This window comes from Triturus cristatus, chromosome 7 (assembly GCF_964204655.1).
Source record: "Triturus cristatus chromosome 7, aTriCri1.1, whole genome shotgun sequence".
NCBI lineage: Eukaryota > Metazoa > Chordata > Amphibia > Caudata > Salamandridae > Triturus > Triturus cristatus.
The window spans coordinates 131,217,353-131,232,821 of record NC_140590.1 but is presented as its reverse complement, the minus strand read 5'-3'; the positions used below and the strand labels follow the sequence as shown (position 1 = coordinate 131,232,821).

The window sequence follows — 15,469 nt, the reverse complement described above, 5'->3', positions numbered from 1 at the left end:
TATCTCATGAATACCCTGAATCCCTAGCCTTGATTCCACCTCATGCTTCTTTCTTCCACCACCCTACACTTTCCATCTCTTTATCTCATGAATACCCTGAATCCCTAGCCTTGATTCCACCTCATGCTTCTTTCTTCCACCACCCTACACTTTCCATCTCTTTATCTCATGAATACCCTGAATCCCTAGCCTTGATTCCACCTCATGCTTCTTTCTTCCACCACCCTACACTTTCCATCTCTTTATCTCATGAATACCCTGAATCCCTAGCCTTGATTCCACCTCATGCTTCTTTCTTCCACCACCCCACACTTTCCATCTCTTTATCTCATGAATACCCTGAATCCCTAGCCTTGATTCCACCTCATGCTTCTTTCTTCCACCACCCCACACTTTCCATCTCTTTATCTCATGATTACCTTGACCATCTATTTGGTAACCCATGTTTAGTTGTGGAATCAATTTTAATGCTAGCTTGCTACAGACGGTCCCTGTAGTAACGTCATGCCTTGGCGCCAGAGCCAAATGCTTCACGGCATGTAGGTATTTCATTTAACCCAGGACGGAATGGCAAATAGCAACTAAAGAGGTCTTTATCAGACAGGTGCCTTTTTTCATTGGATGTCACAATCCTTGTATTCAGTGTTTATTTATTTATTTTATGTATTCAGTGGTTTTGAGGTAGTCACAGTTAGCATAAGGAACTGAAGAGCCTTATGGCCTGAACAAAATAGGGTAAAAGAAGGTAAGACTTTTAGTTTCTTTACGGTGGCAAAAGAACAAGACCTGGATTTGACCTGAATTAGTGGTTCAGCTAAAAACTAACCAGTGAAAATGTAGGTCCGCCATTCCACACATCACATTTTTTTAACTTTTCTGATTTCGGACACTCAGTCCAATAATTAAAGTTACGCAGAACTTTCAGATGCTTTACATCCATGAACAGGCTACCTCTAGACACAAGATGAATTCGCAAAGGATGTATCGCAGGCAGGGGGAAGGTTACCAGGAAGTGCTCTGTGTCAGGCTTCTGTGCACAAATTTCCCTACCGCTATGTTATTATGAGCCCTGATAGCTAGAGTGACCCCTGAACCTTTTCAGAACACAACTCAACACATAGTCAGCCAGGACAAAATCCTCCACAATGAAAAGGGACGTGTCCCTTAACCAATTCTTGATTAAAAGGCTTGAGTCCAACTATCAAGAGGTCATACAGTGTTTTGCTGCTGTTCTTGTATTCAGTAGTCAACATGTGAATGTTGCAGGTGTGTATAATGGTCTCATATGTAGAGTTAGATTTTGAGCTTCGTCCAAAGGGAGGTTTGGAGAGATGAGAACAGAGAGTCGAGTATCGGCTTCTATTAATTTAAGTTGGAGTTTGCGGCTAGTGGGCCACAGCGGTGCCATAGTTTGCATGCATTGGTTAATGACACTGGGTGCCTGGGGTTGCTACTATTCCATCCTGTCCTGGCTAGGACACGCCTTGCTGGTTGCATGACCATTGGATGCTCCCATGCATTGCATGCACAGGATCTCCCTTCAAGTATCTGCCGCTGACGTCACTTATGCATGCTATGCAGAAAGCAAACTTAAGAAGTTCAAATGAAATCTCTTGCTAGCATAGAAATGATCAGTCGTAAAGTCCATGGATAAGTGCATCATATTGTGTCATAAAATTCCTGTCTGCACTATTAAAAGTATGGCACTTTGCAGGGACTGAAACTCTTACTAAATTGTCGTATTCTTCATCCAGTGTGAGGACTGGTGAATCTTCTCTCTGTTCCATAATATTCATACTTTTTTATTATCTGTTTATTTCAGATTATAGATCCACAAATCCACCCATAGGATAAAAAATGTGAACACAATTCTTAAAACTTGGAAAATTGATGACATGTTAAAGCAAAAAGAAAAATCTTTCCATAAAGAACACCATTAAGTAGCAATGGCTGAATCTAGTAAGGGAATACTATAGCCGATTGCCCAAACTTAGTTCAAATAAGAGCATTTTTGATTCTTCTTTTGTTTTTACTATTGTTCTTTGGTTTTTAAATTAAGGCCATGATAATCAAAATGATTGATCGTCTCCAGGTGGGGCATACATTGTATACTGCAGAAAAAGACTCTAAAGCATCCTAAAATTAAAGCTTCACACTTTGCTGTGTTGATTAAAATTCCATTAACCTACAAAGTATCCAAAGGAGGGTAACAGTATATCTAGTTCATTTGTTTGAATTTATTCTTTTTTCTTTCAGACTGCAGCCCACAAAGCAGGGTGGAGCAAAGCATCGGTCTCTTCGTCAACGTTGACGCTCCCGCCTCCCGTCTACAATGCCCACAACGCCACATTCAGGAACACGTCTATCTCTACTATCTCAGGCGCATTGGTAAGTCTGGTGAAGATGTCTCTACTAAAGAAAAACTTTAACTGTGAGCCCCTCCCAGACCCATTCCACAGCTGGACCACTGATATTTCCAACACTCCTTTCAGAGGATCCGACTTCCAAAAAGGGGTCCTCGCCTCTAAACTCTGTCTGCTTTAGAAGAAACCATAGGGGCAGTTCATTAATCCAGTTCTTTTTGTATAAGTAACCTGCTGTCTAATTGTGGTGTTGTTGGCATGGAGTATTCTATTATAACAAGTCAGTATTGCTACGGAGAAGGCAAATGTGAAATCCTTAAAATGAAAAGGGTAAAGTTCTACTTTGCCGCAAAATCTTATTTTTGTAGTAAGAATGACACCTTTAAGAAGCTTTAGATTGTAACGTAGACTTCCAATGTTCAATGATGGCTACTATGGACCTTAAACAAAAACTCACTTAAATATGGTACGCATGTGAAGAAAACATTACTTTAGTACACAATTCACTTTTTTTATTAGCTTACCATGATCTTAACCTGTTTATCTCTTAGCTACTATGTTGACCACAACCCTCACTATAACCTTGTCCCACCCACTCCTAATACTAACTCTGGCCTTTTCTCTATTCACATCCCTTACCCTAACCAATCCATATTCTCAATCTGATTCCAGATGGGATCTCTGCCCTGTTCCTACTCTCAATCCTATTACCAGCCTTTTACTCAACCCCAACTTTATTGCTAACCCAAACATATCTCCAGACAGATCCTCACTGCTTAAGTTCCAACTGCTCCCCTAATCCTCAGCAGCATCTTCAGTCTATTCCACAACCCATGCAGAGACTGCACCATAACAGTAACAATCCAATTCCCACCGTCAACCTTGTACTTGGCCTCAAGCCCAAATACAATTCCATTACCAATCCAACTCTTTATTGTATCTTTATATTTGCTCCCAATTCCGTGTTTGCCTCAACTCATCTCACAATTCTATGCTCTACTGTCTCCAAATCAAGTCTAGTTATGAATCCTGAGCGATATCAATATTTCCTCTAAATTGATAGCCGGCTCTGTCTTTCTCTTCTACTGTGCCCACACTCACTATGTAGGTGTCTTCTTACGCGCATCCTCAATTTGCATACTTTATGACTCATCTTAAAGACATATACGCAGACGCATACACATTCTTTATGCCTCCTTTTCTTTCCCTCTCTCTTTTTTCTTACCTCCATACCTCTATCTGTCTCTTTCTTTCTGCAAATATTTGACACATCGTTGGTCTAAGAAGGGCATTACAAATTCACCTACTCATAATTCTTTTAGGCTCTATATGCAGTGGTGCAGGATTTTTAAAGTTGTTGTTGTCCAGTCCACAAAGAAATACACATTTGGTTTGATATGTGTAACTACAAACACAGGCAAACGTGGAGGTCAGATGCTCACTGGTTATTTGGAGAGCTGAATGGACTGTGCAGCGGTTATAATGTGTCTTTGCCTGATGGGTTTCGATCTAGTATAGAGTAGAACTTTGGTTAGTTCTTGCATAACCAGTTGGTATGCTCCCATGAACGGGTTGCATTTGACATTCCTTAATTACAGGGAAACTGCCTTTTGATTAAAAAGGTGGTTGGCGAGACATATGGTAATCCATTTTACCAATTAATTGCAGTGCTAGTTCACCGATAAATTACTCATTATGGTCATCATCCACAATATAAATCTTGCAGATCTGCCTCTGTATGTTTATTCCTACATTTGGAGCAAATTTACCAATTGTGGGAATTTACCAAAAATCGCAGCAGTACTTCTGGGAAGCTGCAAGAGTCCAAATTTTCCAAGAGCACTGACATGTGTACTGATTTACATGTGCATAAATGTGCATAGCATATATTTATGCATTTGTCAATGCTAAGGAACAGGGTGTTTGCACTTGATCCTTTGGTGAATATGTATCTCCTTGGAGATATCAGCTTCTCAAGACCCTGTCAGTATTGGGGCTGTTCCAATCCTGCATACACAGTTACTCTTGCCCTTCTCAGTAAAATGCCTTAGCCTTAATGTATGTAGGTTTTCACCTAAAATACCCACAAACCAAAACATTTGTGGTTGTTGACCTTCTTTCCATGTCATTTCTATCCTGGAATGTCCACTCACCACCTTGGGTGCAGATTAGCTCCCTCGCAGTAGTACACCATACGGAATATAATATTGTGTGACTACATTTCAGTCCAACTGTATATTTGTGTTTTGTGACTACAAAACTTGACCTTGGTATCATTGCACATGCCAAGTCCACCGAATGCGCTGTAATGGTTTTTGAGAATCTGACCCTGAGTTTGATGGACAGTCAAACGGTCCAATGCTCCACCAAGTTATCAGGAAAATCTCTTGGGCAAATTGCATTAATCTAAAGAGGTATTACTCTATATAAAATTGCTAAAACGTGTTATTTGCACTCTTTTACAGCACTCAAACAACACTCTGGTAAACAGCACCGATTCAACAGTGGATGGCATGACCAGAAAGAAGACTACAAAGTTAGCTACATGTGTATAAGCCGGATGGGAATCAAAGGAAACAAGCCCCAAAGGCACCCCAATAGGGACCTGCGGGAGGATGGTGCTGGCTCATACCTCGGAGTTATGAAGATATTATGGCATAGCATGCATTGGCAGGCACCCCAAAAAAACACTGTGTTGGACCAGCATGCATCAAAAGTCTCCTATCCTAAGGAACATTTAGTGGTGAGAATAAAAAAGGTGCAACCCAGAAACCTTTTCTTTCAAACTGAAAACTACAGAAAACTATGAAAAAGCTGCCTCACCCTCCCCCCCAGCTCTCCGACATGTTTGCCCCAATAGATGCATAATATTGAAGAATATGTTATTGCTCATTCTTGACAGCAAGCATCTTCCATTTCTTGTGGAGATAAACTCTTGGGGTCAATATTAGTGATAGAGCATGGTTGAAAAAAAGGTGGCTATTCAAAGGCACAAACAGTGGGAGGATTCAAGGGATCTACAAATATTGGAATGCCATGGACGAACTCAATGCTGATGTTTCCTCTTTTGAAAACACCAATTCATCTACAGAATCAGGAATCCTTGTGTTCTCTGATCTTCATTCTCAATGTTCAACGAGTGCGTGATGAAAGGCCCAACGCAACGTCATTCTGAATTTTTCTATGTTCTTCAAAACTTTGGGCACCAGTCTTGTCCAACTTCTACAGATTCAATTATCAACCCTAGCTATTCCTCTGCTTGCTTCGATCTCCTCTGCAATTCATTGGAAGGGCTGATTATTACATCAGCATCGTCATGTGCATGTTTGCACAGTTGCAGCAACCGAAAGCCCACACCTACAATGTAAGATGATCGCAGGTGCATTCAGGCTGCTTGATGGATGTAAATCAGCACACCATTAGCAAAAATACAAAAAATATCGTCAAAAGAAATATCATGTCTGAATTTTCATTAACAAAAATATTGCTCCATAGGGTGTCAATTTTCTGTTAGTAACTCCAGAGGGGTTATATGTTTGTAAACACTATTTATGATACAATATGTCTGTCAGACAATACTTTGGTGACGATATGCCGATGTAATAGTTGCTTGATTACACGCCAGTACTAAAATGGCCTCCATATTCCCCAGCATTGCTCATTCCTATCAATTACTGTGACAATCCTGAGTCGGTATTTGAGGATGATGATAAAACATCTTCCTTAAAATGTATGCTATATTTTTATATCTCAGTGATGCTGTTAAAGACTTTAGGTCTGAAATCTTATCTGCTGGAGCGTGACAGCAGCATTTTGAAGTAGAAAACATTAGTGCTTTTGGACCAAAATGGACCCGAATGCAGAGATGTCTACTCCAGTTGGCTTCTGTCGGTGCGGGTACCATCCTATCAATGTCATATCCTGGAAGCATAGAGCCATATGCATTCATAAAGTATAAGAGTCTGTTTGGGAAAATTAAATAATTATTTGAGAATTTAGTTCTACAATATTTTATTTTTAGACACTTTTCTTTTTACCTAATGTTTTTCTTTGAGTCATATCTTCCTTGTAACATTCACGCTGTCAAAGCACTTAATTACCCGCTATGTCCTGTTAAACAAATATGGCTGTCAATGTCACCAAATGTCACTGTAGCCACAGCCCTCCATGTGTGCAAGGACTATGAAAATGTTAGCACGGAACCAATCTTTGAAAATTATATCCTGGGAGCATAGCATTCAGATGCATTTATAAAGTAGAAGAGTCGTGAACAGTAAAAAGAAACATTTGAGAATTTATCTTATAACATATTTAATTTTTATACACTTTTCTTTGTATTTATTATTTTCTTGGGCTTACTCTCATTCTAACTCATATTGTTGCATGCTTTATAAAATATCTGTAGAACTAACATCGTTTAAAGAAAATGGCTATGAATTCCATCCCTATTGTGATAAAAACACTGTTTGTAACTAAACAATTTAAAACAAATATTTCTCCAATTTGGTTCAAAATCATGGGGTAGCAGACAAAATAGATATTTCTCTGAGGTGCTAGCTTTGGACTAAAGGCATTCAGATTTTTGAGGTTTTGCCCAAAAATCTCTGGTTGAAAAGAAGACAGGAGTTTGTCTTTGCAAAGTATTGTGATGCTTTTGGCCCCGTTCAGCAATTTAAAATGAATAAATGAATTATGTACTGAGCAAGTAGAATAAATGAGTTTGACATCTTCTAAGATCTACCAGACATCTAAGGTCACATTAAGATCACAAGTTTAATTTCCAGAAAGTGAACTCAGCTTTCTATCCTTCAATAGATATAGGTAGAAATCTTAAGAATTGTGTTCCTTCATGAGAAATTGTCTCAATTTCATTGCTTTATTTATATGACACTTAATTACGATATACAGATTATTACAATATAACTTTGAATAAATACTCATTTTCGAATTACAATTGGACCGATAAAAAGACCAATGAAAAGGATCACCTCAGCTTCAAGGTGAAATTTCAGTCTAGCATTCGCATTTGGGAAATTTGCGATTTCAAACATTTCGATGGAGATTTTGTTCTGAAGCTGAATATTACTCTCGAACTTTTTTTTCACCGAGCAATTTCGACTGAAGTGATATGATCCTATTCTGTTTAAATGTCATGCGGAGGGCCCTATTGATCCTTTTGTAAATAGAAGATTTATTTTTTAAATTAAACAAATAGACACCATTTTGTCACAGCAATTGCGAAACCAGTTTTTTATATTCATTTGACTACATTCTTTCAGGTCAACTTATCTACTCTGTTGAGGTGCTTAATGTGTGCCGGTGTTTTCCGCTGCTCGGCACCAGTGCTTCTTTTTCAACACCGACAGTTGTTTACAAGAGTTTGAAACATTGTGGTGCTCTAAGACTTGTTTCAGTGCTTTTGCCAAGACTAACTTAAAGTTTCCATGCTTCCCTCTATAACAAAAAATACATACTTATTTCTTGACCAATTTAGTTAATTCTAAGTCTGCTCTAGATCAGAAACACTTTTCTTCTAGCCTCTGTTTATCTAACAGGTGATAATGTATCTGTTACTGCACTGAAAGAAAAGCAGGTATGGAGAACAAAGAGTGAACAGTGAGCTCAGAGATTAATTATGTGGTGGTCATATTTTATACTTGATATTTGAACAAGTGGAAATAGAACTGCATGTCCATTATTTAATTGTAAAAATTATTTACCAGAATGTTTCAAACGTCATGTACTTCTTTATGAAGGGTATGGGTATGTCAGACAGAAGCATTTGGGCCAACACGTTCGCCAAGCCTGTGAACCAAAAACCTGAAAAGGTTTTCTGTCATTCATTTTAAAATGAAATGCATTCTTCAAATAATGTGAATGCCAGTCACTTGTATTACTATTACTTTTCTACGAATTTGAAATTCATAATTGCACTTTTCCAATTGTCTTTTTCTGATTAAAATGCAGAACATTATTTATACAAGTTAATGTGTCACTGCATTTTTGCCATTCAATTCTTTTAAATGGACCTTTCGCTCTGACATTTTGCATTTCTTTTAGCATGAATTTCTTTATATTTTTAATTTTATTTTTTAAGGTAAAGACCATTTATTCATTTATTTATTTAAGGGGAAGTGCCCCAAACAAATTTTCGGTATGGAAGAACAATGGTTCCAGTGGTTAATAAAAAATGATTTAGGCAATATATATATGCACAATGGCAATGAATTTGTAAAGGACTTCGTAATGTCAGAGGACAGAGAGAAAACTCTACACAGTTGAATCAATACTGTATTTTATACACAGCAATAAATGGTATATACATTTCTTTTGAATCAAAAACATACAAAGTGTTTTAACCGTAAAAAGGTTTTTTGGTGCTCGGTGTCCCCAAGTGAAAATTGGAACCCAAAAGTGACTGTACAAGATAATAATGTTTTTTTAGAAAAATAGGTTTCCATAAATAAGAAAAAGAAACAGAACGACCATATCAATACAAATTTTTGAACAGTTTATGTATGCAATGATACAGGCTGAATTGTGGTCTGTTCTGTGTGTTTGTCGACGGCGTTTCGACCCTCCTGTGAATGCGGGGTCTCTTCAGGACTTAGGATACTGGGACATCTGAATGTAAAGGGCACAGCTAAAGTGAAGTGCTTTCGTGAGAGGTGAATTAAAAAACTCACGTGAGGACCCAGCCGGGTTCTCACGGAGTGGCTGGCTCTTTAGATAGGGAAGACAGGGCACAAAACAGCTCCTCTGATACGTTGCTACAGCCGTAGCAATATGAATCCCCTTATCTCTTCTTGGCGTTTTGGGGATCGGACACACGATAATGAAATTAGAGATCAATCTTCTAATCGATGTAGCGGTCTGGATAAGCTACAGATGAACAGGCGTACGATGCGCTCTTGGTATAGTAATCGTGTGTCCGATCCCCAAAACGCCAAGAAGAGATAAGGGGATTCATATTGCTACGGCTGTAGCAACGTATCAGAGGAGCTGTTTTGTGCCCTGTCTTCCCTATCTAAAGAGCCAGCCACTCCGTGAGAACCCGGCTGGGTCCTCACGTGAGTTTTTTAATTCACCTCTCACGAAAGCACTTCACTTTAGCTGTGCCCTTTACATTCAGATGTCCCAGTATCCTAAGTCCTGAAGAGACCCCGCATTCACAGGAGGGTCGAAACGCCGTCGACAAACACACAGAACAGACCACAATTCAGCCTGTATCATTGCATACATAAACTGTTCAAAAATTTGTATTGATATGGTCGTTCTGTTTCTTTTTCTTATTTATGGAAACCTATTTTTCTAAAAAAACATTATTATCTTGTACAGTCACTTTTGGGTTCCAATTTTCACTTGGGGACACCGAGCACCAAAAAACCTTTTTACGGTTAAAACACTTTGTATGTTTTTGATTCAAAAGAAATGTATATACCATTTATTGCTGTGTATAAAATACAGTATTGATTCAACTGTGTAGAGTTTTCTCTCTGTCCTCTGACATTACGAAGTCCTTTACAAATTCATTGCCATTGTGCATATATATATTGCCTAAATCATTTTTTATTAACCACTGGAACCATTGTTCTTCCATATCTAATCATTACCCTGGTTCCGTTGTGAGTAGGGTTCCCCTGTTGTTACAAGTGGCCAAACAAATTTTCAGCACAGAATGGCCCACATTAAGAGAATTTCAGAATCAACCTGTCATCAGGGGCCTACAGATAGCTTTGGCTGTTTTTTTTCTGGGGGACAGCACTGTGAAGTCTCACGGCAGCAGCACGCCTCAACTGGCTCTACAGCACATATACTACAACTTGTACTTTGTGTTTGTTCTTGTCTCTTTTTGTTCTGCAGGTAATTCCTCTTGAAAACAGCGGCAAGTATCAGACTTGTTCCCAACTTTTTTCCCTTTTACTATCATACATGCAAGCTGCATGCTCACGTTCACTCACGTCTTCGGGGGAAGTGACTTCATCACATCCCACCCTGATGAATGCCCAGGACCTTTTGTAGGCCACTAAAGTTATACCCCCGTACAGCAAGTCTTCACAAGTGCTACCTGGAATATGGTTGAGCCCCCCCCGACCTTTAGGAGTTGGGGTGAACCCACTGAAGAAGCATGTCACTTCTAGAGTGAGTGAGGGTTATATTAAGAAAAGGGTCTCTTTCCCTTCCCACCCACAAATGTGGGTGGGCGAATGACTGGCGTGAAAACCCTTGGTGTTCCTTCCGGCCTAGTTCCAGAAGGGATACTTGTTCTTTTTTTGGAAGTGCCCCTTATTCGGCATGGAATGGCCCACAATAAAGAATTTCAGACTCAACCAGTCATCAGGGGCCTACAGATAGCTTTAGCTGTTTTTCCAACCTATAGTTTAAAAAAAAAATGCATCCTATCTATACTAAGAATATAAAGAAATAGGGATTCTGGGCCAGACCACTTCAGCCATTTCTCATTGGAAGTGTGGATCACAAGCTATAACCAGCCCACAGGACAGCATACATACAATGGGGTATGGTCAGGTAATATGAGGGACAATATTTTGCCTGCTTACATAGGGGTCGCCACACTAAGGGTACTAATCCTTCTCGGGCAGCAGAGTGAACTGAGTTAGAGTATGAGACTCACTGTAAAGTGGTGGAAATAGGAGAGCAGTCAATGGATTTAGAGTGCAATACCCACTTTCACATGCTGGTAACAGGAGAAAAGTGAATGGGTTTACAATATAAGACTCACTCTCAAGTGCTTGTAACAGGAGAGGGGTAGATTGATTTAGAGTACGAGACTCTTACGTGCTGGTAACAGTAGAGGAGTGAATGGATTTGGAGTACTCGCCCTGAAATAATTGTTTTCTTTCCTTTGAGTCTGGTCTTTTTCTTTTCACACATCTCATAAAAGAACTACCAAGAAGACAGATTGCCAAGGAGTGAGAGAAGGTGCACGTGGGGAAGCGTTTGGGTGTCTGCCACCCTTCTGAGTCTGCATACATTTGATTGTATTACACAGAAGCCAATGTTACTGTCATTTTTGTGCCAGTCCATGCATATACTGGCATTATCAAATTCTATTTAGATGCATCAGCAACTTAAAACAAGCATTGGCAGAGCCAATAGGTCTCACTTTTGGGACCTTATAAGTATTTAGTTATGCAGCACAATTTCCTTGGTGCAACAACAACTGTTGCATGGCTAAACACTTATAAGGTCCCAAAGGCGACACCTATTGGCTATGCTCAATTAATAGAAATACCGATTTCTTGGTGGTTTGTAGTATCTGAGCTAAACGTGACTTGGCGAAGTTTCTGCTTTTTGTGTGAAGCTTGTAGCATTCCTATGGACAGCTGTTTGGCTGTAGAAAACTGAAGGTCTGCGAAGGGTGATAAATATGCTAGTTTGGAGAAGCCGAATTTAACAGAGCTGCAAGGCATCAATATAATGACCCATCTTGCATTTCCCAAGACTTCATTCGTGAAAATCCATCAAATGGTAAGTCATTGTCTTTAATATCACAGTGTACCTGTATGTACGCACACAGTTGTTCATTGCTCAAGCAGTCCTGGCATCAAAACCATGATACATTTGCTGCAGCTGTAAGCCAGTTAGTCAAACGTCCATCTTTCCGTCAAAAGGGATTAGCTGAATGTAGCATGCTGTCACAGAAGCAGAGCCCCCACCCTGCTATGGCGAAAGCGTTGGCTGTTCTAGCGGTGCTGCTGGCACACACACGCACAAATGACATGCACAGGAACGTACGTACTACAGTGTTCACACGCAAGCAGTTAAGTTTATAATTCTGCACACATAATAGCCCATGGCTTCCAGGTACCTCATGTTGAGGGGGTGACTTTCGGCTAGTCATTAGTAGACAGCTTGGGTATTTAGCACACAAGTCCTACAAAACTGATCTGAACCGCACTGAAGGCGTCTAGTCTTTCCCAACTATTTAGACTCCAAGTGTAGTCCAAACGCAAAAATAGCGTAGGCGTTAACAAAAAATAAAAAAAACTTAAACAACTCATCCGAGCCTCCTGCTATGTTGCACGCAATCTTTGGAAGTTCCCCCAGAGAGCTGTGAGCACCTAAGAAAACAAATTTTACCTTTAGAAGAAGGGCTGAAAAAGATTATCTAAATTCAGAGTGCAGCGCGGGAGCCATATGTTTATTTAGGTGGTACAGAGCATAAAGTATGGCCCCTAGAGTTATACTGTACGAATATTTGCCTACAGTTGCACTGAAATGCAAAGTACCTACTGCAGCACTTCGTGCAGGCACACCACAAAATGAAAGTATTGAAAAAACAAGCGATAAAAAAAAAAAATTGCGCGCCACAGCTAGCGATCTGTTTTCAATTATCGCGCCCGTGTCTGGGCACGATAATTGAAAACAGATGTTACGCTCCCTGAGCCGACGCTGGGGGACACACATGCATCAAAGGGAACCATGTAGGGTTACAGTTGTCTGTTGACTCCACTGGTTAGCGCCATCCCCCACCCCTGCCATCTGAGTGCTGGAAGCACAGCTCTTGGCCCTTCACCAGGCGCACAAGTAATGGCCGCTACAGCCCAAAGCGCTTAGGACCCCGCACCGTGATTTAAAGCGCTGCAGGAAAACATATCATAAAGCGCTACAGTGAAACAACGCTGAAGCCGTACTTATGCAAAGACTAGTGGTGTAAAACAATGACTTGCAAACTGGAAATAGAAACACTGTATCCTGTTGACAGGGACTGGGAGTCTATATGAGAATGTGACTTGTCTGACGAAAGTTGTATTCTGTTCCTATATGTAAATGAAATTTCACTACAAACCCGCTGTGCCCATAACAAGCACACTGATCTTACCCACAACACACTTAACATTGCAACTTCTCCCTTGCCATACACATGACATACCATATCACAAAGCAACCCAGGAAATGTCACCCACTGATCCAGACAAAACATCTCTAGTACTAGCACCCTGTGGGCAAACTAACATTTGCAGTGATCAGCATCAAAAGGCAATGAGGGAAGGAACGCATGCAGTGCATAAAACCGAGGAACATCGCTCAGCAGCAGAATTCCAACGAAAAGCGTGCGGTTATATTTTACAGTGAAGATAGGGTTTATTACTAATCTAGCAAAACAGTGCTGAAAGGACTCCTATAATTACGACACCCTGCTATGGTGAAAGCGTTGGCCTTGGAAATGTAAAAACAAGCATTGGCCGGACTCCCATAATTACGGCATGCTTGGCCGCGCGCGAAAGTGAAAGCAGCGCGGTGGGGGAGGGGAGGGGCGTGAAAGTTATCGGACACGCTCTGTGGTAATCACGCGAGTGGTGCGCACGCAGCAGTGATCATGCTGGAAGGGAGGCAGATGCGAGCTGCGTGCATGCACGCTCGCGTGAACGCAAGCGCTAGGCCGTCTGTGGCAGCACTTTGGAAACCCGTATACTAAATATCTCTCCGAGCAGCGCATGCACTGGCTCAGGCGAGACCTAAAATGACCTATACACTAGGCAATCTGGAATTGCATGAAATCCGTGGATGGATGCATGGGAACGACCATGGAACGATCATGGAACGGCAACCACTAAGAAATGTAATGCAACACAGCGAAAGCTGCATTACATTTCTTTACGAAGCCATGTAAGGCCATGCAAATGAGGCCTTGTGTGACTTTGTAAATTCCCAAAAAGCCTTTGCATTGCTATGCGTTGCCTTTAGTGATGCAGAGGGTGACACAAAGGCTTAGTAAATCTAGGCCAGGATCTGCTCCACATCAGGGAGGATCTGTAGACGTGGCTCTACAAGATTTAACATTATCCTTTAACTCTGGCTCACAGTAGTTTTTTTCAGTGCCTGCACTCCCTTTTCCGGTATTGGTTGCGCTCTATAAACACCATAACATAACTTTACACTGGCCCTGGGACTGAACGCTGAAAGTCATGGATCTAGTACAGTGCTATTTTTAGGTCAAGCCTAAAACAGCGCTCGCGTTGTCTGCAAGACATGTTGTAATCTCTTGTATGGGCTTTTGGCATGGCCATCTATTGCCATTTGCTCTTTCTTGAGCTTGTCTTAGATGCTTCCTTTTTATTGGTGGATTTTTGGTAAATATCCCTCCCTTTCTCTCTAAATTCCCTCCCAGGCGATTTCACTCAGTGAACATTTTTGTTGGCTATCGTATATCGCACAGTGTTCAGTGCGTTCATGCTTCCTTTTATCACATTTCGTGATGGCCCCTCCTCCCTGTGTTCCTATTGGGTGTTCACAGCATGCGTTTACCCAACACCAGTGAAAACACAGTGTTCAAAATAGAGCATTGCATCACAGTTTAGATTCGCAAAGCTGTTTAAGTAATGGCAAATATACCAATTCATCTTATATTATTGATATTATTTTTCCCGAACACATCGATAATATAATTTTGTGTACTTTCAGTTATCGTGTTGAAAGCCGATATGAAAATTCAGCTTCTCAACAATATCGCACATAACGTGTAGATTTACTTTTTTCAAACCACATGGCATTTCATATAATTTACTGCATGCGCCCAGACATTTTTACAATGCTCAAAACTATATTTGTATCTTTTTGTGCACTTTCACACATTGTGTTTAAGGATGATATAAAAATTCAGCTTCTCAGCAACAATGCTACTTTTTAAAAATAGATTGAGGGTTTCCATGGCTCAGAGTGGCGTCGGCGAGGTTGCGTTACTCCATGCAAGCACAGTGCAGCTTAGCGGCAACATGTCAAACTTTAAAGTAGGGAAGGGTCAAATGTATCTGAGAGGAGCACGCTGTGCAAGTTTGGAGACCATCATCTTGTTTTTTTAATCCACATCGACCGCTGACATTGTGGAAATATGGATTTTTCTGATCAGTTATGTCCCCTATCTTGGACCCCAACGGTTCCATGTATGAATCACAAGTACATGTATGTTCCCTCCAGTTCTAGTTATGAAGACGCAAACACATGTGCGTCCACCGCCAACATGTCCTTTGTCAGATCCGCCATGAATAGGCCGGATATTCCATTCTTAAATATGAAAGGCCACCGGCTTTATATGGTTCACTTATGCCATTTTACAGTCCAGGCAAGTAGGCCCTGATTCT

General features: G+C 40.5%; 1 protein-coding gene across 2 annotated transcripts in view; it reads left to right on the top strand.

Annotated features, from left to right (window-relative positions):
• Positions 1-8,346, top strand: part of LOC146809019 (uncharacterized) — a 314,049-nt gene extending 305,703 nt beyond the window's left edge. For both annotated transcript variants that reach the window (XM_085615813.1, XM_085615814.1), the window contains 2 exons: positions 2,257-2,388; positions 4,829-8,346. In XM_085615813.1, the coding sequence (XP_085471939.1) occupies positions 2,257-2,388; positions 4,829-5,172 (476 nt within the window). In that variant the 3' untranslated portion in view covers positions 5,173-8,346. The remainder of the gene's footprint in view (positions 1-2,256; positions 2,389-4,828) is intronic.
• The last annotated feature ends 7,123 nt before the right edge of the window (positions 8,347-15,469 follow it).